Source organism: Rhipicephalus sanguineus, chromosome 11 (genome assembly GCF_013339695.2).
Source record: "Rhipicephalus sanguineus isolate Rsan-2018 chromosome 11, BIME_Rsan_1.4, whole genome shotgun sequence".
NCBI lineage: Eukaryota > Metazoa > Arthropoda > Arachnida > Ixodida > Ixodidae > Rhipicephalus > Rhipicephalus sanguineus.
The window spans coordinates 42,504,631-42,529,723 of NC_051186.1; the positions used below are offsets into that span (position 1 = coordinate 42,504,631).

The window sequence follows — 25,093 nt, forward strand, 5'->3', positions numbered from 1 at the left end:
ACGAACCTGCCTTCCAGGCGTGCACAAATGCGGAAACAATTCTATTTCGGGAAAGTACGTTACGAGCGAGCCAGAAAGCAAAGCTGAAGTAATGTCGAGCGAATGTAAGAACATTGGTTTTGTTTGGACTTAATATTCCCGCTGATCTTGGTGTCTCTTCTCGTGAGGCTGGAAACAGCTCTCCCGTACTGGTCCCCCGTTTCCGTCATGCACTCCTCGATACTTGACGTGTCGCTGCCATAATTTTGTGCGGTATATTTTTTGAAGCTTCCATACAGGGATTGATTTTAGACCACTTTACAGACGTATTAAATCCTGTCATCGCGATCGTAACTTATTGGCTAATTCAAACATCACACATCAGTCATGGCACTCTTTGGCCACACCTTGCCCTTGCGCCACCAAAACCCGCATATCACTCCGCGACTGTCACCCACATCGCGCCACTGCCGCCCACAACACTCCGCTAAACTTCATTCCCCTCCCCCATCTCCTGCCTTGCCTTCAGCGTGCACATGTCCTGAATATATGTGCTCCAGACTGGAGATTACTGTACCCTCTCTGTCCACTCCCCTCAAACACACTATTTAGTCTTGATTCGCTTCTCCTCCTATTTGATCTTAAATCATTCTTGCGACCTTTCTTGCAGAAGACCATCTCCTCTGCCCCGCTTGTTTCATTATGCCGCTCTCTCTTCGCATCTACGGTTTCGAAAACGAAGTCGGGTACGACAGACCAAACTATCGGGGAGGCCTTGGGGATGCCTGGACCGCTCGATATGGGGATAAAACAATGCACCCGGCCAATAGATGAAATTGGGCGCTTGCGCGGTTCCCTTCTCTGCATTTCTCTCTCCCCTTTCACTTTCTCTTTTCGCTTCCACGTTTCTATTTCTGTCTCAACTATACTGCCATTCTCTGGAAGTCGTCAGGGTTGCCAGTGTCCTTCTTTCATTGGCTGTCGTCGTTTCGCTCGCTGACTTGATTTCCTATAACGTGCTCCGCGAGATTATTCTGAAAGGGGCGGCCTTCCCCGCAGTGTGCGTGCTCGTCTCTTTTTTACTGCGTCATGACCGGAGCGCCGGATCTCTGCAGTATGTGTAATGAGGTCCAGCGATGACAGGCGCGTCGCTGACGCCGCAGAACGTGACCAATGGCCAAAGAACTCTATGAGTCGTCCTTGCGTAGCTGTCTTGTAGCGGTATACGTGTATGTAGTAAAAAAAAAAAAAGGAAGTACTCGCTGAAACCTCTTCAGGACGTTGATGTTCGCTGCGAATATATATACAAGTGCTTTCACAACGTTTGGAGCTGTGCGTGTGGAGCTTCGATATTGTCGCATCGTGGGTAATAGAAGGAATCGGACATGACATTAATGTAATTCCTTTTTAGGGAATGCAAAGCGGGCTACTTGCATACGCAGTGATCCCAACAATGTTTAGCTGTAGGCCTACAATACATACATACATACGTACGTACGTACGTACGTACGTACGTACGTACATACATACATACATACATACATACATACATACATACATACATACATACATACATACATACATACATACATACATACATACATACATACGAACGGCCGCACTTCCGTGCGTGCTTACACACACCAAGACATAACACAACGGAAGTCATTCACAATACCCACGATGCCTTCCTTCATGTACTCGATAATATCGAAAGCGCCCCCTTTTGCGGTATTTCGCATTGATGTCAACAAGACGCCGTGCTCTTTACCCGGACATTTTCCCCTCTGGACTACTATATATACTTCTCTTTTCACTGTACAGTACAGTCGACTGTTAAAAAGAACACTCCAATCAGCACCTTTCATTTTGCTGGCCCTCTAACAGCAAGTAGACAGGGAAACATTGTTCATGCACTGCTCAAGTCTGTCAAAAAGAGGCAGATCTGTCAACCACCAGTAGTCTTATGCAAATCTAAGCCACTATGTTTTTGCAAGAGAGCGAAATCCAAACATGCCCTGTGTTCCCTTTAACAGTGGACCCGTCTGTACATGCATGCACACTCTCAATCACACTTGTCCAGAGTGGTCGAGCGCGTGGCTGTGAACGCTGGCGCCGTCCGCAGCTGCGATATACCTCGCGTTTGCTGCAAGCTTTCGTTTATGCTGAAATTTTTGCACAAGGACCTCGCATGAGGTATGAGTATGTTTGGTAACATTACGACGTCGGTCCACGGGCGTAGGCAGGGGAGTGCAAAAGGGGCACTTGCCCCCCTCAAGCCACACCGGCACTTGCCCTCATCCTAGCTATATGCCAGTTCTCGCCCTCTCCCCCAGCTGCGATGCAGCACGGGTTTGCACCCCCCAAGGAAAAATCCTGCCGACGCCCATGCGTCGGTCTATGCGTATTTTCGAAAAAACCGCGGCTGAAGCGGCCGACTAGCCACTCTAAGCGAGTGTGATTCAGACTGCGTACACGTATACACCTGTAGGCGTGAGCTCATACGTCCCTTCGCGACCCCTGCATTTAGACCAGAGCGACGCGAGTTTTGGAGCGACACCTATGAACGGAAGCGGCAATAACGGAGTGCACGAGCTCGCCTCCTGTACGCCTTTTCCTTTCTCTCTCATTTTGTTAGGGGACGATTTGTCTGTCGGGTCGTATATCACTAAACTAGACTGCCGTTTGTCTCGGTGCCCCGTGGCACGTTTGTGCAAGCCGCACGACACACGCTGCAGTCTTCTTCGAGAACACCTTCTTTCGTTTGTTACCGTATCACTCTATCTGCCGCCGCCGCCTCGCGGCGTTGCCGTCGCCGTTTCTCTCATCTCGTCGCGGTCACGTGACGACAAAGCGGAGAGAGCTTTGAGTAGTCGAACGACAGCGCAGCCACTGATAGCGCTCGCGCTGTTGAAAACGAGGCGCGAGTGTCGCCTTCGAGTGGCCGCTCTGTGTGTGTGTGTGTGCGCGTAGCGTGTCTTTTGTCTGTGCGACTGTGTATGTCCGTGTGTTTACTCACGGGTGCCTTCCGAAGGGCCTGCGGACTCCGGCTTGCCATAAAACTTGTCGCCGTTCAAGTGGTGCGGCGCGCTTTGGAGAACGGGTTTGGGAACGTCATAGCATACAAGGAGGTTATACTATGATAGCATAGAGAGACGGGCTGGGGTAGAGGTGTGGGCGAGAAAGAGTTTTGTGGCTGTGTAGCCATCAGGCGCGGTTTTCCTATCTGGGGCGCAAACAGTGGGCGGACGGCGTCGGTGAACAAACGGAGTCTGTACGACGCCGATGCCTTCACGAGGCCATGGCTTTCTTTTTTTTTTTTTTTTGGTCTTCTTTAGGCGTGTTTCTGGAAATCGGAAGACTGGGCTTATACTGAAAGATATATATCGGTCTTTGCGTTGAATAGATACGCGGCAATGTTAAGGCAAGCTCCTTGCTGTCAGATGGAAAGAATGCTTTAGTCACGAACAATGGTTTAGATGTCAGTCCTCGCCCGAAAGAGTAACACATACCCTTTCTGTTTCTTTGAGTGTAGGGGGGATTTAACAAAGACAGTATAGACTGTCGTTTAACATTTTAATTGCGAAGTAGCTTAATAAGAGACCGGCCTGTCGTCGTTTCATGTATCGCGTTCGCGTCACCCTGGTCCCACGTTTGATACGCATAAGCCGGACAGGCTGGGCGTTTGGAGCGCCAGCTCTCGCTTGCCCGCGAACGCCAGCATCGTCGAAGGGCTCATTCGTATGTCCGAGCCAGCCAAGCGACAGCGAAACGTCAGCGTCGGGAGTTAGACACAGTCTCATGTCTCGCGATGGCGTCACGAAGGTCTCACGACCCCGGAGGAATATATTAACGGAAGTTACGTATGATATTCACATGATTGTACCCTAAAGTGAACTTAGTTTCGGTATTACTGACGTATGTACTCTAACGTGAGGGCTGACGTTACGTCGCACCGCAAGTTACCCTTTAAACGCCAGTGTTGTCGACGTGCCTGGTAAGCCCCACGATGTGAACACAGCTACTACACTTACAAAAACACGTCGATCCACCTCGTAACGCTTGGCTCAAAACCATAAAATAGAGCATAGAAGTACTCGCTGACTGCTTCGCATGAAACCGATTCCCACAATGCGTGGAATCTGCCGAATTTTTATGGTGTGCGAGCTTGCTAATAAACCACGAGATACGATTGTGAACTGTTGTAATCTGCCTGACCCCCCCCCCCCCTTCCCCCCTTCTGTGATGTCTATATATTTCGTGAAATCTTTGTCGCATTTATACAGGCAGGCTGAATACTCACAAATGAAGGACGAATGAAGCGAAAGCCAGTTTAGGCTTTTCATTCTTCTCTTCATACATGCTGCGGTGTTCGCGCTAACCACAAAGATAGGTATATACAGTCATTTGCGCTACCCCCCCCCCCCCCCCCCCCCCACACACACACACACACTCGTTCCAGCCCCTACGCGGTATACTTTACACACCACCCGCTATCGAGAGGTACACCACGAAAAACAGGAGGAAGCAGAGAAGGATCAAGCCGCAATGGCTAGAGAGACCCAGCGTCTTCTTCAAGTTTTCGAGATTATCCCGATTGGAACGGGCCATAAAAGCGGTCTCGCTTGAGATAGCGCCCGCGTGGCAACCACGCAGTCTCTCTACATTTTATCTGTTTTTGTTTGTGTTGTGCTTCCCAAGGCGTACTAAAAAGACGCGCTCGACTTTGTCCGTCCCCACCTGCAAACACTTACATACAACACATCCAAACAAAAACATAAGCTACCCGCGGCCAGGCGTTCCGTAAAGGCTACATCGTGAGTCGAAGACTCTGACCATAGCCATTGAAGAGGAGGAGCATGTTTTTCACGGAAGGTTGTTTCGTCTGCTAGCTTTCGTCTTGGCCAGCGTGCGTTTTCCTTTTTTTTCCTTGCGTCATTATTGCGGTTGTTACGGTTCTCCCCGTCCGTCGAGCTTCTTATCAGCCGAGGTTATCTTTTAACATGGCGTACACGAAGTCGTTCTTATAGCCATCGCAATACTCCGTGCGCACCATCGTCTGATCGTTTCGCTGGGCGCCTTCCCGAGTCGTCTGCTTATCGTCTGGAACCGTGTAACGCACGGGCAATGAAGATAGCTCCGATCCTTGAAGCGACCGCCTTCCTTCGCGCTGTTTTTTTCTTACATACGTGCACTTTTCAACGTATTGGCGTTCTTCTCAGAGTTTATATATAGCTTCAAGAATGCGGATTTTAACAACTTCTTTTCCCGATATATTTCTTATAACAACCCTCGTTGACTTAGTAGTTTAAGCCTCGGCCAGGAGCTGCGTATAGTCAATCCTTGGCCGCCATCGCAGGGGGGCGCTGTGTGCATCACTTCATCAGGGCGTATATCTGGCCTGGTTTGACACCGTCGGTGGTAAACCTAACCTGATTCGGCGGAGCTCGTTTATTCTATGAATAGGATTGGTCCGCACCTAAAACGGCTCTCGTTAACGCAGGAAAAGTAATCGTTGACTATCTAGAACGTAGGAATAGGGACAGGCTCGGAGAATTAGTTTGGCATGGCATACTACATGGTTAACCCCTTTAACTGCTTCGATGCAATCTCTTTGACGTGTTCGCTGCTTGTCTTGCTTTATTAGCTCGCCTAGATTGATAACGGGCTATGTTCCTGCTCGCTTATATGCACTCCTAGAATGCTTAGTGCACATGGGTTTATAATTCACGTTGATAGGGCGGACAGGTACGAACGAGACCCGTTTTGGGTCTCGTTCGTAGCTGTCTGATCAACTTGGTTTTTTATATTGACGCGATGGGCATCACGTTTGCTTGCCTTCTATTCATTATTTTTTCCTTGCCTTATTCTATACACAGTTTTCTTAATGCTTTCTCGAAATATAGGGGTCGCTGGTTAGGCTTATCTGATGTACCACTAGCTTCAAGATACCCTCGGCATTTCGTATTGTATTTATCGTGTTTGCGATAATTTCTTTCTCTTTGCTCGTTCCCCCTCTCCCCCATAAATTGTTGCTGTGGGAAAATTCCCGGGTAAATTACGAAATCGCATTCTAATTCACACTTCAATATATGTCTGCAAATTCCTTTATTAGAAAGGTACACTAATGTTTTATGGGTTACGTCGGCCACGATCACAGGAACGAAATCTGGTCACGTCTGCTTCCGTTTCGGTTATACAAAATACGCTCAAAATGTTTTCGTATCATATCGACCAATCAGTCAATCATTCAGTCATACGAGCTCCTGATAATCAGTCAGTCGGCCGAACGACCAATAACTAGCTTGAAAGCACAATTTTTCTGACAATTGCGTGGTAGAAAGCTATATTGGTGGGCAGAAGCGTGTAATTGGCAAATCAGTCAATCACGAGGTATAAAATTATTAATGAATAATTAAACAGTTGGTTCAACGCGTATCAATCAATTAACGTGGACCAATAGGTGCTGGTTGCGACGTACTATCGCGCTCAGTATGAGCTACATCCCGCGAGCGCGTGGCCGAGCGCTCTGCAAGGTTCTACAGTGACGCCGATCTTTGCATATTTTCCGGTTATCGGGAGAGAGTTTGGCTGTTCCTGCGAGCGCGCATCGCCTCCACTTGCGTTCTCCCTCGCCCTCGTTTTGCCCTGCGGTGATATCAGCTTAGAAAATGATAACTTCGCGGGTGAAAGCAAGCAAGTGGGGGCGATACGCGCTCGCACGAGCAGCCAAACTCTCTCCCGATAACTCGAAAATATGCCATCATCGGCGCCACTGTACAACCTTGCAGAGCGCTCGGCCACGCGCTCGCGTGATGTAGCTCATACTGAGCGCGATAGTACATCATCATTATTACATTGCAGTGACGTATCAGACAAGTCGGACAGTTTGTTGGTCATTCCAGCACTTAATCAATCAGCTAATCCACCAAAAATTTGGCATCCTGTTTATGTGGGCATGAACGCTTGCTTCTCCTGATTCATTCAGTCATGACCGTAGCGTCACATGACTTATGTCGGTTTCTGTGTCTTTAAACTCAAGCTTATTCTCGTTCTCAGGCGATGCCAGTGTGGGCTCGGGTGACGGCACTGGCGAGGACGAAGACGAGGACAGAGGCAAGAAGCGCCAGAAGAAGCGCGGCATCTTCCCCAAGGTGGCCACCAACATTATGCGAGCCTGGCTCTTCCAACACCTCACGGTACGTCGACATATGCATGTTTTGCTCGCTATGTCCTCTTTTATGTCCACCGAAGGACGAAGGCATCACGCGACGGTCTCTAATTGCGCTGCTTGCGCTAGTTGATTCCATTTAAGATCGGAAAACCACCTAAATTCGTTACATTTAGAAACGTCTTCATTTGCTACCACATCGTGACTCTTTCAACTGGCGCAGTCGACAGGACCGTCGAAAGCAGCGCAGCAGATGAAGACGTGGTTCTCATGCGCATAGGCGTAGCCGGGGGGGTGGGGGGGTTCAACCTCTTCCCACGGACTTTACGTACAAACGCACACTTGAGCATGCATAAAGGGTGAGTGAACCTCTCCCCCCACCCTCCCCCGTCCGCCGAACAGAAAAATTCTGGCTAAGCCCCCGTTCTCATACCTCGAACAAGTGAGCCAGCTACATTGATTTGAAAATACAGAAGCGGTGCTAGGCGCCTTAGGCTGTATCGAGTGTAATGTCTCGTTTTTACTGTAAAATGACTTGTTGCGAAGGCCATGTTACAATATGTTAAAGCATGGCAGAAGCGCAGAATAAGATGGAAGCTTGAAGCGAAGAAAAATCCTTTAACACGGGGTTCGCTGAACATGGTGTCGCTCCATCGACACCCCCCTGTTCAAGGATTTTTATTCTTACGATATGCTGTTGTTCTCGAAGCATATAAGTGTCTATGATGTCCCATCTCTAACGTTCAGAACCAGCGAAGGTGATTACAGCAAATGAAAGCTCAAATTGCAATTATGTTTTACCACAAGGAAGTGAGGCAGGCTATGTCAGCTTGAAGAGCAGGAGGAAAGGGGGAGGGGATTTTAATCACACACACCTTGTTGTTAGCGAACAAACCGCAATGGTTAGAAGCGTTCATTCAGAAGATCAGAACATGACAACATTATGATGAGTTGGTTGTCATCGTCTAGTTCTTCGTCGTCTTCTTCTCGCTCTTCCTGTTTCTACACCCATCATTTCACTGAACTGCAACGTCCGGCTGGCTGCCATTCTTTAATATACCACTGAAAACCACTGACCCAGAGCTGACCTTCAGAACCCAATAAAGTTCTGCATACCATACCATACCATACCATACCATACCGTACCGTACCGTACCGTACCGTACCGTACCGTACCGTACCGTACCGTACCACAGAACACTGAACATATTTATTGACCACTCAACATACTTTGCGTTGCCATTTAGAGACGAAAGACCGGTGGCGGTCCTTTGCAACGCGATGGCGTTAAAAGTATATGGAACAGAAACCACCAGCGCCACCTTTTCCTGCCACGTACAAACGCTCAGGCACGGAAGCTTGACAGAGAGCTCTGTTTGTGTTTCGTCGAAGCCCTCGTATATCCCGTCGACCCCGGCAGTTTTCCCAGCACTCCAGGCTAGACCCACGTTTACCCGGTGGTAGCAGCGCTATAACGTAGCCAGTATGCGCGAGTGGTGTGTGTACCTTTCAATCCCGAATCCACGATGCGTGCTGTTGGGTTCAAACTCGGGGAAGGAGGGGTCGGGCCCTGGGCACACTCATCTATATGGCTCACGGTGACATACACACATACACATAGGCATAGACGTTCGCCCCCAAAGTTATCGTGCTGGTATGAGTTTGTGTGCGAGTGCGTGGCGCTCGCGGTTGACTCAGGCGCTGACTTTCACGCCAAAGGGCTTCCAAAAAAATTTTTTTTATTTATTTACGGCTCGACACGAATGCCGGCTTTAAGCCCTTTTTCGACCTCCCCGTCTCCCTTGATTTCGACTACGCATACCGTATAGGCTCGTGTAAAGCACGCACCCTCAGCTTGGTAGAGTAAAATTCTGAATATACCCAAGAAGAATTACAACCGACTTATTCTCCGAGTAAATGATTCGAACTTTTGATATAAGGGGTATCTCTAAGGCCATGTAATGGCACGGAATCCACGAATGTGCTGGCTCAGTTCGCCAGCACATGCATTCGTGTGTTAATAGGTAATTTTATTTTTTTTTGTTATTCATGGCCGCCGCCATGTTGGGCTTCTACGCGAATGATCCCTCAGTTGCGTGCGTTGTGACGTCAGATTAACGAGGCCACGAAACGACGAACGTATTATACGGACGTTTTCGTGCACATCTGCCTACTGTACGTACATTTAGTTGTTACGAATACACAACGCTACGACGTTAAGAGCCGAAGACTGCGGCGCATAAACGCATCCCAAAAACAGTGGCAGCGACAGTGAAGACGAGTAGCCAGTGGCGTGGCACAGTTGCATGAATGAATGAATGAATTCATTCGGAAAATTATATATATTTCGCTTTAGTGGTGTTGGGTGATTATAGAGGGTTGCTACGGCAGATTCCGTACTCCTAAACTCGGAAAAATTAATACGTACTGGTGCGCTAGTTGGTTATTCATGATAGCTTCTGACAGTGGGCATCTAAAAACAAGGACGACACAGGCAATAGTGAAAATAGACAAACACGTCTTCTCTGTCTCTTTTCACTTGTCTTTGCCGTCTTTGTTTTCAGATGCGCGGAAAAATGAGACCGAATAATCCGGCCTTCTTGTATGTAATAATGGCCACATCGTCAAAAATGGCAGAGAAAAGTATAGATCCCTTACGATATATTACGCGGTGTAGTCTTCCTTTGTTTGAAACATATTATTTTGACGCCATTTTTTTTTTATCTCCCGTCTGTATTGTCGCACCGTCGAATGACGCCTGCAGGGGTGGCATACCACGAATACGGAACTGCTCCTTTCGAACGCTCGCCGTGTTCACAGGGTGAGAGATAGGGGGAGAGGGGGATTCCAGGAACGTTACCAGATATTCTTTTTTAACGGGGTGGCGGAGGGTTCGAGCCCTTCCCTTATGTACCATCGTGCTTATACGTGTGCTCGTATATATACACAAACTTCGGAAGGAGGGGGGGGGGGTGAGCTCGCCAAACCACCCCCCATGGCTACGCCACTAAGAGCTTCGGTGCATAGGGTTGCAACTCGCTGCGCTCACGCGGGTCGGTGTAGATATCGGAGCGGCGCGTCTAAAAAAAGTGTGCGTTTGAGATTATTCCGGACGGATGAGAAAAGGGGCGTGCTTCTTGTATACGTGTATATATATAGTATATTGTGCGGGGTGCAGATCGGTTGACGCCGCAGCTCATTTTTTGGTGTGCCACTTGCGCATACCCGTCCACGTCGTCTTTGTTTATCTCGTGTTGTGTTAGCTCAGCTGTGAACGCTTCGACGGAGATATATATATCGAGTGTATGTGCGGGAGAGTATGATGGGTAAAGTGCGTCCGTCTCCAGAACGATGACTGGGCCTATATCGATTTTCCTTTCCATTGTCTCGCATTTCTTTACTGTTTGAGCACATTAATGGATAGAAGTTTCCTTGACGATGATGATGATTTGTGACTGCGACTTTTGAAACAAGTTGGCAGCTGGCCGGTATAATGTGCGGGCATAAGTGCAATGATGGAGTTACGAATTACAGTGACGGAGCGAAAATGCTCTGTCACTACAATCCCCCCCCCCCTTTTTTTTTTCTTTATCGTAACGCCATCCCTTGCATTTTGTATGACCGTATACGCCAATGCCGCCGGCGTTGTCCCCCTCCATGTAGTCTTGAATGTATGTTCGTGTTAGGAGTTGGTTGCACTAACTTCTTTGTATACCCGTGCGCGCATATCGCTGGGAGGACGCCCCATGTATTCAGCAGTGTACCTACACCTCTCACCATTATCAGGATGCGGTACTCTAGTCACGTGCCAGCAAAGTGTCGTCTTCCTCCTCTGCCTCTACTACCTAACCACGCACGCACGTCGCGTCCCAGCGAGCGAAAGGTGTCGCAGCGCAATCGACTGACTCTCACGCGCACCCATACCCGCCACTGCCATCGCACAGCGCCTAGCTGTACAACACTCTATATGTACAACGTGTGCTGGAACGCGACGCTGCTGCGGTCGAATGCCGGGTCTCGCCTGGCGAGCTTGTTTCAAGTAATCTGCTCCTCCCCCCCCCCCTTTCCCCCCTACCTTCCGAGTCCGGCGGTACGGGATAATCTTTCCTCTTTTCGCAACTTGGGTCGCCGCGCTGCTTACTGATAATGCGGCGCGGTTGACGCAAGAAAGCCGCTTGTAGGGTCAGGAGAGGAGCCGCTTTAGGGGAGGGGAATGGAGGGGGGGGGGGTAGTGGAGGTAGGTGATGTAGAGGGGGGCAGGGGGGGGGGGGCAGGATTACGCGGCTCTGATGGGAGTTGTCGAGAGACAGTTGGCGTTTTCAAAGCAGGCTGGGGTGTGTGCAGCCATAATCTGGGGAGTGGTTTTCGGTGGGCGTTGGCTTCAGTCTGCTCCGCCTGAATACGTTATACGTACCTGTACACAACACGCAGGCATTTACGTGTACGGGGAACTGCGCTTTGATTGTAATGACTCTGAGGGGGGAACTGGGTAGGAGACCTGCGCAGATGACTGTCAAGCTTTAGCGATAGCGTCTGTAGACTAGTTGACGGCTGTCTATAAAAGCCGCCGTCTTAAACTGTTAACGCAGCCGTTTTGCATATCTAACGACTACAGGAATGGTATTAAGGAGGCCCGTAGCCAGGAATTTTTTTCGGGGTGGAGAGGGGGGAGGGGCACTTGCTGGAAACCTTGACTATTTGAGAAAAATGCCTATTTTCATAATTTATTTTCGATAAAATACCAAGTGTCACCAAAATTTCGGGGGGGGGGTTGTCTCCCCCCCCTCCCTGGCTACGGGCCTGGTATTAAGGTACAAGCTCATACGAATAAAAACGGTTGTACTGGTTGCATTCGGCGTTTTGTGACGTTATTAATTTGACGTCACCACGTACAAGACTGAGAAGTCATTGGGGTAAAAGACTAAGATGGCGACGACACCCGTGAAACTAAAATTTATTCGTCCATATGTAGATTCGCTGAGATTTTATTTTATTTGCAATGAACTGCCCAGTCTATCACGATATCTTAAGCATGCAGGACTGGGTAGAAATACATGCGACGTTACACAACAGGTTACGCCACACGGATACCGAAGATATCACACAGAAAAATAGTCAAGGAAATCTTAGGGCATGGGAGAAAGAAACGAAGCATGTTGAATAACACCATTTTGTTGCCGCTATGCCCAAAGAACTGCACAGCCAATGCATTTTGGAATGCAAAATAACATCGATATTGCAGGAGTAAGACAAGCAGCCTGGGAAACTCATTGTCACTGGTTATACACCTTAATGGAAGGATTTGCATTAATTTTGTCAGCACATTCGGTTGCTCAATGTGAGCGGAATTTTACTACATTAGGGAGTTTTAGCTTGTAGCGTATACTTCTTTACGTTACCGTTACCGGATTACGTTTACCGTTTTACCGGAACTCGAGTTTTAGTACAGTTTTTTAGCCGCCCAAACGTAAACCTTTACGTACGTACGTAAACCTTTACGTTTGCGCAAACCACTAAGTGGTGATGATAACAGCATTTAAACTACATTTAATTTAGACAATATTGAATTACGCTGCGGCAAAATCATAAGAGAGGTTCTTAGCGTGTGCAGTGTATCCCGGTATAAGTGAAGGTGTGTAGCAATACCAGGTTACCGGGCGATGGTGTCGACATCTTGTGACGTTTCGCGCAAACACAATCATGCACACGTTTGTTTTTGCTTAGTGTTCTCGAGGGGAAAAAATTATTAAAAAGGCAACTCATTCGTAATAATGCCGCTGCAAGGCATTTACATCGCGAGTAGAATGCCCGATGTTTCTGCAATAACAATTTTGTGCTCGCCTGGTACATCTTGGCCCCGCTAGATGGCGCCACCTATCCAGCCTGTCAGCGTCTTTAGGCTTCTTACGTTTGCGGATTCGGTATTCTAGGTCGCTCTAGGCTCGGTAATCCGGCTGAAATAAGGTGATCGTAAGTGGCGCTCGCACTTCGGCTTATTTGGACTCGGCGGCTGCAGTCTCCGCAAAGCGGATATCGCGAGTAGCCACTAACGAAGGTGGACTTGCGAGATAGGGCCGTAAACGTAAAGCCTATCCGGCGAGTAGTTTACGTTCCGTAAACCTTTACGTTCTGTAAAGGTTCGCGCATGCGCAGATTCCATCCGGTATCCGGTAACACGGTAACGTAAAGAAGTATACGTTACAAGCTAAAACTCCCTATTACCTTCTTTGCCTCCTGCTTACCGATGAGTTGAACACGCGGCTTCGTGCTCCGCACAGGAGTTGTATTTGTGCGCGAGAGCTTTCACGTGTGCTGCACTGCCACCAGGATCTGACTGCGTTTACAGATCACACGAATACCATTATCATTGCACACGTCATACAGTGCCATCCGGATAAGCCGATGTCACCAAATTTTATTACACTGTGTCCATTACGGGTCCATCTTTAATTATGTGACATTGTCTCCGGGACATGGCCAAGACAGCCGCCTATGGGCAAGGTTGCGCAAAATAGCTAAAAGAAAGCCCGGCTCTAGAAGAGGTTTAGCACCAACCGATGTTTTGTGTTCGGCCGGATTTGGCAACAGAAATTCAGCTTTCTTTCTTCTCAACGCATCGTTCATTGATAAATGACGAGGTTGACATAACTATATATAATGAAATATTGCGAAGATTATATCTTGAGCAAGAAAGGCGGAAAGAAGTGTGACCTGCACAGTCGTCTTGTAGATCGGCTTCTAAAAGTTATACACCATTAGACGTCCCGTAAGCGACTTCATCTTCGCTTCATGCTGCCGACATTCTGGGTGGTTATATGCCCACGAGTTCTCAACAACGCAGGCCGCCTTGGGTGCACAGGTAGCTAGGACTCCATACTAAGATTACCAGAGGTAAATCTGTCGTTATTCTCCTTCATCCATAATGATAACCGTGTGTCCGCGGATTTGTCTACGAATGGGTTAGGATTTCTTGCTTAGTCTATGCTGAACTAGCCAATGTTGCCTAGCGTTGGCTATTGCCTCTTATAGCAATGTAATAAAACCATGCATGCGTTCATCCGCACTATGTCTCATTCGATTATGTGCTTCACACACTACGAGAATTTCTGTTAGGTTGATTCGCTGCAATTTTTCTTTTACTCAAAGGGTGCATTATTTCAATGTACTTATAAAAGGTGTGTAAAATCGTGTACTAAAGGGTACCAATATTTGCGAGCACCATTTCTACATCCTTTTGGGTGTAATGTTTTATTTGTAAGAAATGTTATAAAAGAGGTTCGTTGTCTTTTGGAAACCAACCAAGTTTTGTGCTCGCATGAGCAACACATACCCTTTCGTGCTTCCGATGATACTAGCGCCCCCTAGCGTCAACTAAATTTTGTAGGGAATGTATACGTTTTCTGCCGGTGGATGGAAGGACGCACGTATTCCTGTGCAGTGCGAGCATCGAGCGGGAAAGAGACAAAAAAATGTGGTCGCAAAATCGATATTCGCAGACGCTCACCGCCGCCACAAGCTCGCTCCCGGTCTCTTTCCCCTTCTCTCCAGAGGCCCGGGCCCGGCGACGCGATCGCCTCGCGACAGCGCCGCAGGCTGAAACCACGAGGAAAGGAGGAGCTACTCACTCTCTCTCTTTAAAATCTCGCTCGCATAGAAAAAGCACGGGCTCCGCGTTCAATTCGGCGGCCATCTTCAACGTGCGCGCGCGCGCGCTATTCACAGCTCCAGTGCGGTCGCCGTGCTCTTATATGAGGTGAAGAATCGTTAAAGGGGTTGAAGATGACGAATATACCTCTTGTTAGACTGAAAGGAGAAAAAAATTGGCTGGACTGGGACGCCACCTTGATATCTGATCTTGTTATAATTGTAGTATTTTAAAATGTAGATTGCTGCAAACAGACACGTTATATTATCCTAAAAGTTGCGCTAAGCAAACACAGACAAAGCACAGAAAGAAAAAAATAATAATAAAGGACCCACTACACCGAGCGTTTTGCGCTCGACGTCGTGCGTCCTTTATGCTTTCGTTCTGTGCCGTGTCTCTGTTTACTCAGCGCACCTTTTAAGATGAATGAACAGCAACTAGCCCACCTTATAGCTGTACTCAATATTATATTAACCTACGCAGCTTTTGAACAAGGGCTTCTTGGGCTCCGCCGTATTCCCCTCTGGGCTGCTGAAATAATGCGCGACCCCCTAAAATGCACCACCGAGGCAGCAACGTCAGCCCTTTGTGGTCCCGCACAACAACCCAGAGACACCCTCGAAAATGCACTGCCGAGGCAGCGACATCAGCATTACACAAATAAGGACCTCGAAGGTGCGCCGGTGACATGGGTATTTGTATGCGCTGTTGGGCCTTTCGTCGATCAGCCGTTTCTGATTCGACAATCTGGTTTTTTATCTAGGTTATCGAGGTGACTTTTCGTTCCACGTTGCCACACTTCATTTTTGCCTGGATGTGAACGCACTCCCGTCATTGTTGCCTCTAGCAACTGAAGTGTTGTGCCGCTAAACACGTGGATGAAGGCACAATTCCCGGCATGGATAAAAAAAAAAACAGTTAGGAGAGAGCATTTTGCAATGCGAAAGAAAGAAATAAAGAAAAGTAGCAGGTCACGCACGCACACGCCAAACTTCGCTTACCCCCATTTCCCCGATAGCGCATGGGCCCCTGGATTTTTGTAACTGCAATAACTCGATGAGCGGTACTATCAACAAACTCGCATGCGTCAAAACTTAGGTACGGATAACATTTCACGTTTCAAGAGCGCGTTATTTTGATGTCACGCCATATACAAAACCTAGAAATCACTCGTGCAGTAAAGAGGCCGAGAATGGCGGCGCCTGTGTGCCTAACACAAAATTGTATATACGCATCTAGAGCACATATATAATATAGATCCCGGCAGCACGATACCGCGCACGCTCTGCATCTCCAAGAACCCGGCGGAGTGCACATTATTCCACCAAATGCAAGCAACAACAACACTAATAGCAACGATAACAACAACGACAACAGAAAAGCCTTCATATGCACAACAACAACAACGACAGAAAAGCGTTCATATGCAGTCACAAGCATATAGGAGCATATATAAGCACATCGTATGGGTAGAGTATGGGCGAGACGCAGGCGGGCGAATAGAGCGAAGGGGGTGAGAGGCGGGCACGTGGAGTTGTGGCTGCGGCGGCGGCGCCACCCGGAGTACATATCAACGGCCGAGCCGATCCAAAGCCGTTGCGCCATTGAAAATCGATGCCCCGCGTGTCGTGGGGGAAGGCCTCTTCCGAGGCGGCGTTTTAATACAATCTCGCGAGCTTGCAAGTGCGTCCATAAAGCTCCAGTCCGCAGTTTGTTTGTTTGCTTGTTTGTTTGTTTGTTTACTTGCTTTCTTGTTTGTTTGTTGTTTTTGTTTGGCGGTGAATTTGCCGACCGCCTGTACATATCCTCCCTTCGCCGGCGCCGCGGCAATGCATTGGAGGGAAATCGGTTTTCGTCATGACGGTCTTTATGCGTTGTTTGTCTCTTCAGAGGTTTTCTTTCTTTCTTTCTTTCTTTCTTTCTTTCTTTCTTTCTTTCTTTCTTTCTTTCTTCTTTCTTTCTTTCTTTCTTTCTTTCTTTCTTTCTTTCTTTCTTTTCGTGCCTGGATGCTCTCACGATGTAGAGGCGATAGCAGTACGTATAATATCGTACCTAACTGCGCATGTATATAGCTTTTACGTGGAGTGTGTCTTGTTTCGTTCTTTCGTAAGCGTGTCTGTCTTTTTTGTTTCTTTTGTTTTGTTTTGTTTTGTTTTACGAAAATACGATGGAATCGTGTTTCTTCTCGTCTCCGCTTATCCCATTCCCAGAAGGACGCACTTCTAAAGGGGAAAAAAATCGAGAAGATGAGGTCGAGCGTTTTCTGTATACAACACGTTTCTTTTGCACTGTCTCTTGAACTCGACATGGTATATACCATGCACTCCCCTCCCGCAGTATGTATTTTTCTTTTCCTTCCTAAGGGTGCGTGTTCACATAACTGCCGGTTGAGTTCTTGTTCCCCTGAAAGAGATGTCAGAGTGTGCGGCGATTCGATATTGCGTGCCCGTGAAGAAGGGAGAGAGACTCGCGATCAGGGCCCACTGGCGTGTGCACAAGCTAGATTTTTGTTTTTATGCCAGGATAGAAGGGCGTATCAGTACTGGAGGGGAACTACAGCCCACAGTTCCCCACAGACTTTCTATTGTGAAATTTGTTGGTTAAGTTACAGGTTACACTGTTACAATCATTAACGAACTATAATATATACCGTTGTTCAAGTTCAGGAGTCTGACTTTCACGTTAATGTGCAAGTCTAACTAGAGCTAAGTAACTTGATTATAAACCGCGTGGTGTCTCGAAGGGACTACTCTCGAAACCGGTTCTAGCAACAGCCTAATATTTGCAATGTCATATAAAGCGTGAAAGTTGTAATTGTCTTTAGTTCAGTGACATCGTAACACGTGGCAACAGTCGAACTCGTGCTGGTCATGCCGTCAACTGCATCCAATAAGTGCTCTTTCCAAGACAGGTACAAAGCGTGAGGCATACAGAACAACAAACGGGTGCTTGTTCTGTGCCTGCCTTTGTGCGTATCTTCAAACGCGCGACTCTGCCAGTATGGAATTCCAATTCTAACAACTGAATCAAACAACCTTACAATGGACCTGTTGTTCATACGATCGTACGAAGCCTGTCACTGTTATTTGAAACTTTATCGAAAGCATTCATTGGAACGACTATCAATGTGCGTGAGGCCGCATGCGAAATGGCCCTACTTTGTCTGGGTGCGATGTGTTTTTTTTTTTATATCTCATTGCACAGAAATCTGTAGACGTCCACTGCAAGCTAGTGGAAGTATTCGCATTCCGTATTGTTCTTCGCTTCGTCGTACGCATCCGGGCGACTTTTCCATCTGAGCGGGCACTCTTGCGTTAGTGCCATCCTCAAAGGACTCGTCAGGATGAATTCCCTCGATCCCATCGTCCTTTTCTTTCTGTTCCATGGAACTTGCCTCGTATGCCATGACATAGGCGGCGGTGGATTTTCCTATCTCGGCTGGAAGTCGAATGGGAGGACGTAACGTAACCTTCGCTATTCAAGGAAAGACCTCGCCTCTGTGAGAATATCTGAGCGCCTCTTTGCTGAAGGGGTTTAACCTACGAACAGGAAAAAAAAAGAATCAGCCGTGGAATCTCGTATACAATGTAAACCCGCTTTATACGAACCCAAACAAATATCTTGCGAAGAGAGTTTCGGAAATAGCGGAATCTACTAACTTCCTCTCCTGGATGTAATGAGGATCGATATAAACTTGCTTTTAATTGAATGAGAAAGTTAGTGTAGGCTGCATGTCTGCCCGATACTTGGAGTTTTGGTTGCGCAGCATTCTACCAACCATACAGCTATAGCTTTCGGGGCTCCGGTCGGTTTACATATTTTCAGTCTATCTAACAGCAGAGCCAATTCTGATGTCGCACACATAGCTTAAATGTAAAATGAATCAGCACATGAACAATGTCAAGACTCTGTTTCAATCATATTCTTTTTCGCTCTTAATTCTTCAGTGATCCGTGCAACGTTCCTCCGGTACTCTGTCACAGGAACTGGTCGTTCGTGAACGGTGGATGATAAGAAGCGAACCACTTGTTGTTTAGCCCACATATGATGCATGCAATCCTAATCCGACAACTCCTTGTTTGCGTTAGGACACAGACCTGCTGCTGGTTATCTTGAAACTAAAGAAAGAAATAGACTGCGTTACCACACTCTTTGTCCAATGAACTTGTCGCCCTTATATGTGACGCATGCGCTAATGATATGATAATTATTCCACTAACGTCGGATGACGCTGCAAACGAACGCGTGGCAGGTTAGGCGCTTCCCGCTTCTTCGTCACATAACTCCTTTTTGATAGAGAAGGAGAAGGAAATAAACGCTCCATTCGTGTTCCAACGCTTCTCTTGTGCACATCTACATGCGTATGAACAGACTCAAGCAGTCGCAGTTTCTGTACAGTTGACACCGACGGCGATAGCAGAAAATTCACGACGTCCCTCTCTTCAGATGAAGGCCTGTCTGGTTGTTTTTCCCCCGTCTCTACTTTATGAGACGGCCAAGTCACAATTAACCCTTTCTTTGACAGCTTCGACTAGCGCACCGATGACTTTGCAGCGCTTGGCTTGTCTTTGAATAACTTGTTTTCTTCATTCCGTATTTTTCCCAATGCCCATCCGAGATAAGCTCATAGTTTCGACGTCAGTGGTATTCATGGCTTGTCCTCCAACGAACGACGCATACAGAAGTAACAAGGGGGTAAGGACAAAGTCAACACCGAGTGCATCGTTGTTTCGTTCGTTTTGTTTTTGTTTCCTTGTTTGAGGACGTGGCGCGTCGTAGCTGTCACAATTCCAAGGCCGCACTCGTCAGCCGATGCAGCGACTGTCTGTGCTTGCACGCCTGTGTACAGGACGGTCGTATGGCGTCCTTCGAACAGGCACCGCGTGCAGAGAAGATACGCTGATGACGTCGGTATCTTTGAGATGTGTCCTTCTGAATGTGTGATCGGAATGCGTGTTGCATTTGCGAGCACTGTTTGTGTCTGACAGCTCGCAACTCTATACACGACGGCATATACACCCGCAGAACCTTTAGTTTGCGAACTGCTTTTTGGCGAGTACATTCAGACCATGTGATCCGTCTGTGCATGCCTAGAAGGTCGTGGTCGTCCGGTCGTACAACGTGATACCCAGCGCAAGATTTCGATATGCTGACACGTCGAGGTTGTTCACTGTGGGAGGTCCCTCGTCCTGCTGTCGAATGCTGAGGTCGCGGGCTCGATTCCCGGTTGGACGGGAATACGTCCACGTATGCGCGGCCGCTGATTCTGATGCAGGTCTCAATGAGTGCGACCTGGTAAAGATTAACAGTGTGGTCAATTCCACGGTCTCCCTCACGACCGAGCTGTAGGAAGCGCTGTTTTGGTGGAATGATATGCAAGCAATCGACTGTTCGACCGTTCAGTGAATGAATAAGTCATTGAATATCGGTCAGTTATCGATCAATCAATAAGTCACTCGATCAATCAATAAGCCAATAGATTGATTCAACAAGTGCACGAAGGTAAAGCAGATCCACTAACTTACGCGAGGATTCGCTTTTACGCCTGGTATACTAGAATAGAACACGTGTATATCAGTCAGTGACCTACGTGACGGCTTTCTTGCATACGTTGCTTTCAAATTTCTACGGAAGACTTGTACTCTCATCGCCGTACTTTGACTTAGGAGTAGAAAATAAATGATGACTTGCGCCCGTGGGCGTGCCTGTTTGTTCCGTGACGTCACAGGGCTATTTGCTCGTTCCTTCACTTCCGCTGCCAGCCGTGTATTGCCATGTGTGTGTACCACAGCACTGAAAGGGACACCTTGAAACTACGATCGCTGAGAGTATTCACACATTTACACGACTGAAATGAAACGAAGATACGAGTTGTCCACAGGAAGTAAGATCAGACAGGCAGGTGCACTGCTGACGTTTGTACATACATATGTGCACGTGGTCTTCCCTTTCTCTTCGCCCACAACACATGGCCTCGTTGAAGAAGTGGTCCGTTGAAGACAATGGATCTGATAGCTCCACGCTCTCTGCCGATATTGAATCGGTGGTCGCTGCACCGGCGATATTGGAAGAAGCCGTTTATGATTAAAAGGGAGAGTGCCGGGTGCTGCTGGAACAAGCTCGGTGTCCAGGGGAATGAAACTTATGTCCGGCTCTTCTTCTCTTGGCCTCGCTTCAGCAGCACTTGTACATACGTGTCTATATGTTTGCGCGGGTGTGTGTGCGCGCCTGCAGTATATGTGCCAACCTGCACGGCTGGGCTCGGCATGGTTTGGCTGTGGCTCCACGGGTGCCGAGAAGGGAGGCGTGGGGGTACAGCAAAATAACAGAAACAAGGAAAGGTCGAAGGGGGAGCTGTTTGGGGATTTTCTGGACGTGTCGCCGGGGATATATCTCTCTAGTCGTCGTGTCGTGTTTGTATGCGTGCGCACTCGGGTGTGTGTATGTTCTGCGAGCCCTTGACAGAGAAGAGACGGGGGAGGGGGGTAGCAGGATCTATTGGATGTTAGCCCCCCCCTTCCAATTCTCTGTCTTCATCTCTCTATGGGTCCGGGTTCTACATGAGAGAGAAGAAGGCTGACAGATCTCCAGCAGAACAGCAGGACAGGCAAGCAGGGTGCAAAGACAGCACGAGGGGTCAGCAGGGGAAACGTGTTCGTTGTTTCGTTTTCCGGTTCCGTTACAAGGAAATTGTTTCCGCTCCAGGACCGCTTGTATGGGAGTCCCTCTGCTCCCCCTCGCCACACGTCAACCCTCCGCGTGGCAACTCCCGCTCCTTTGACTGTTGGCTCCGCCACGTTGCTTCTTTCTCTGTGTGTGATTAAGGACGTGGCTCGGGCTCTTATGGGTGCATTGGGAAAGGCTCGCGGGTGCCTGGAACCCCGACTCCGAAGCAACGTTCCGTTGGTCGTGTCCGGTGCCTCTTTTTGGCGCGTCGGCTGGGAATGAGAGCTTGCACCGGGCACTTTGCCTATTGCCTTTCCTTCTGCTGTGTCGGCTCTTCCTTTTTTCTTGCTGTAGTGTGTATCTATGGCACACGTCTCTGCCTTAGCTTTCAGTTTGAGCATCGCTTCCTCCCCCCTGCATCCCTCTCTCAATGACGCCTCCGTCTATGGCCGGACTGGCTAAATTTGTTCTCCCTTCCTATTCGGCTCCACGCAGGAACTTGAAGAGTCAGGCTGGATATCGTCTCACGCTGGGGATGAGAAGTTGGCTCGCTGGATGTTTGGTTGGGCCTCGTGTACGTGGCTCTGCGCGGAACGAGTGTTGTCACTGCGCGTGTGTTTCTTGGATCTGTAATATACGGGGGCTGCGCTGCGGGCCCGCAGTGTTTGTCTCTGGGCTTCGCCGAGGCCGCGCACGCTGCTCTTGTCTCGTGTTTTCTCGTTCGTGGAAACGCAGAAAACGTGGCGGCCGGCCCAAGAAGATTGGAGATGACAGGTCTTTTCTCTGCGTAAGCTCAGTGTTGGAGGAAACCTTGAAGGATGAAGCGAGTACAGTCCTACTGCTGTGGGAAGCGTAGCTTTCGGCGGAATGACGCGGCAGAAAGCTGGAGTGCTGACGAAACGACAAATAGAGAAAAAGAACATGTCGCGTACAGCCAGCAACAAAGGTTTGTGAGACAGGAGATCTGCGAGAATAGCTGAATTCGCGCCTAGACATATGTCCTCCAATATAGAGTCCTATAGCATGTAGCACTTTTTGTGGCATACACAGTGATCCATTAAATTAGAAGCCCGTAATGATTTAACGGGGCAGAACGCCACACTTACGTATCCGTGGGACGCGGCCCCCGTAATCTATTGTCGCCGGCTGTGTAGACGTGTGACTGACGAAGAAGGCATTTATAATAACGTGTCTCGTATATTCGTACGATGGCTTCAATGTTCGCTCTTCGCAAATAACCAGAGCCGATGCCAGGGCAATATGACTCAACTCAAAATGAGCTAAATATTTATTTCGATAATAATGCTCATAATAGAACTTTTAAGATGCATTTCAGCATGCTTCAGTGCATTTGGCAGAGCACCGTGATTCGATCACCTAATTGTAGTAACTCTGTCGGTCAAAAGAATGCTTCTCTCTCGCTCACACATGCACACGAATCATGTTACGTGTCGGGCTGCTGCTGTGTTTCTCCCTCACGGCGCACTGATATACGTATTAACAGCAACAAGCGTGGATTATTCGTGCTGTCAGCAGCGTATACAGGAACGGGGATTTACAATAGTTAGTGTATACGTGGGACAGATGTAATTGCCATTTCATCGGTCCATCATAACGGCGGCTTTAGAGCGGCAATTGCCCGCGAGAAAACTTATCTTGAAAACGAGATGCTTTGTTATACTGCACTACGGAATAGCGCAGTTTCTTTCAGCCAGCTGCAGCACCCAGCAGCAAAAGTTTACAGGGCGTTGGCTTCACCACAAACTGCGGATTTTTGCTCTAACAGTGTGTAATGCTTCTTATCTAGCTGGTGACCGTGTAGGTTGCAATGTCAACTACTAGAACATTTATTTGAAGGTTATGCTTCCAGACACAGCGAGAGTATAGATTTCTCGAACATTTCGCGCCCGCAAACTTTTGCGGTTATACGTGCTTTTTCGTTTGCATTATTGCTTCACATCCGAAAACCTGTATTCGTCGGCGAGGACACCGTTTCACGAAGGAACATTTTTAAGCACGCCACGCAACATTCTAAGCATTTTTTTTTCTCGTCCAAGATATCGCGAAAGCCCAGTGCGACACAGTTTTTAAAATTGCGCGAGCGCGTGATTCAGACAGGCGTCGCTCTGTAAGTTGGCTCGGAAAACTTCGCGCCCACTCTGTAACTGTCCGTGCTGTCGCGTTCACCCACGCACGCATTCCGGCACTCGCTTATACTTCTGACGTGCCCGCCATTGTAGTTCGCTCACTGTCGGCGAGGGGGCGCCTCCTCTCGCTCCCGTTGCGCGCCGCACTCCCTGCCACGGCATTCTTTCCCGTCTCGCCGTGTCTCTCCAACTTTTAATTTACGCTTTCGCGTGAAGAATTTCGATCGAGCACTCTTTCTCTCTTCCGCATATGTCACTGTCCTCTCGGCTTCCCTGCCGTGGGATGTGCACGACATAGCATGCACGTGTACAGCCCTCATTTGCCCGTGTTCGCCGCGCGTTTCCTTTGTGTCCCAAGTGTCCGCCCCCTTTCTGATTCTGAATTTCCCAGATTCCTTTTTAGGGACACTCTCGCCTTTCGTCTTTGAAGCTTCACCCCCTTATTTCGCGAATATCACAAATGCTAACCGCCAGAGTTGGTCCCTGTAGAGTTGGTAAGTATAACGTATTTCCCGGAAATCGTACACTATATTATCTTCTCCGTGTTGCTGCGCATGCTCGCGTTCGTTAGTCCGTTCATTAAACGTTACTTGTCCGATGAAGTCGGAGTCGATGAGCTTGGGGCCCTCAGTCCTTTGCTGCCCGGCGGACCAGCTGAATGAGGGGTTATACGTCTCTTGGGTCCGAGCTGGCGTGCCGTAAACGGTACCTCCCACTGCTACTTATATCCCTCGCGTTACCTCTCGGAATTACAGAAAGTTCGCGCGCGCCTTCGCTTTAGCTTTGCTTTCTTGGGAATGCGCCCCAATGTACACATTGTGCTTCCATTGAGGCCTCTGTAGCGATCCACACACTTCGTATTTTCAATTCTTTCATCCACCAAAGACAACGCTAAACTTTTGCCGCAATGCTTATTGTGGTCCATCCTGCAATATTTAACATTCGCGGATGCCATGTCATAGAGACGTCGAGCAAAGACAGACCTGCGTATGCGTACGCGACGTTTCTGTTCTAATGACACGAACTAATTTTTCCCCGTCAGCTAGCTCTCTCACGAACACTTCGAGCAGCCACGATCCCTCATTCCGGCTTTCTTTCTTTTTTTTTTTATAACTGCTAGTGCTTATCCTTCCAAACGCCCAGCCGCTCGCTGTTAGCTCAGTGCTCAGCTTTATCTCAGTATTAGCTTCATGATTTCTTGTATCTTTTTTCACGTCTAATTGATTCTCAACCTCCTCTTTTCTTCCTTTTCTGTTAGGCTTAACTCTCTTCACTTTCCCCATTTCGTGTTAGTCACTCGCAGCCTCGCCCGACTTTTCCTCCTGTTCATTTCCCATTTTCTCCTCAAATCCCTCGCCGTCTCCCTGCCAGGCCTCTGGAATGCCGTTTCGCTCGAGCTTCGGCTTAGTGGCGCCTCTGCGATCGCAGCGCTGTCTGGCGAGAGCACATACCGCGGGAAGGCTGTCCGTGGAGATGAGGAGAAAA

General features: G+C 48.4%; 1 protein-coding gene across 1 annotated transcript in view; it reads left to right on the top strand.

Annotated features, from left to right (window-relative positions):
* The window catches only part of LOC119374983 (homeobox protein homothorax), a 348,064-nt gene that overhangs the window by 238,565 nt on the left and 84,406 nt on the right, over nucleotides 1–25,093 (top strand). The window contains exon 10 of the mRNA XM_049411114.1: nucleotides 7,039–7,178. Coding sequence (XP_049267071.1) covers nucleotides 7,039–7,178 — 140 coding nt within the window. The remainder of the gene's footprint in view (nucleotides 1–7,038; nucleotides 7,179–25,093) is intronic.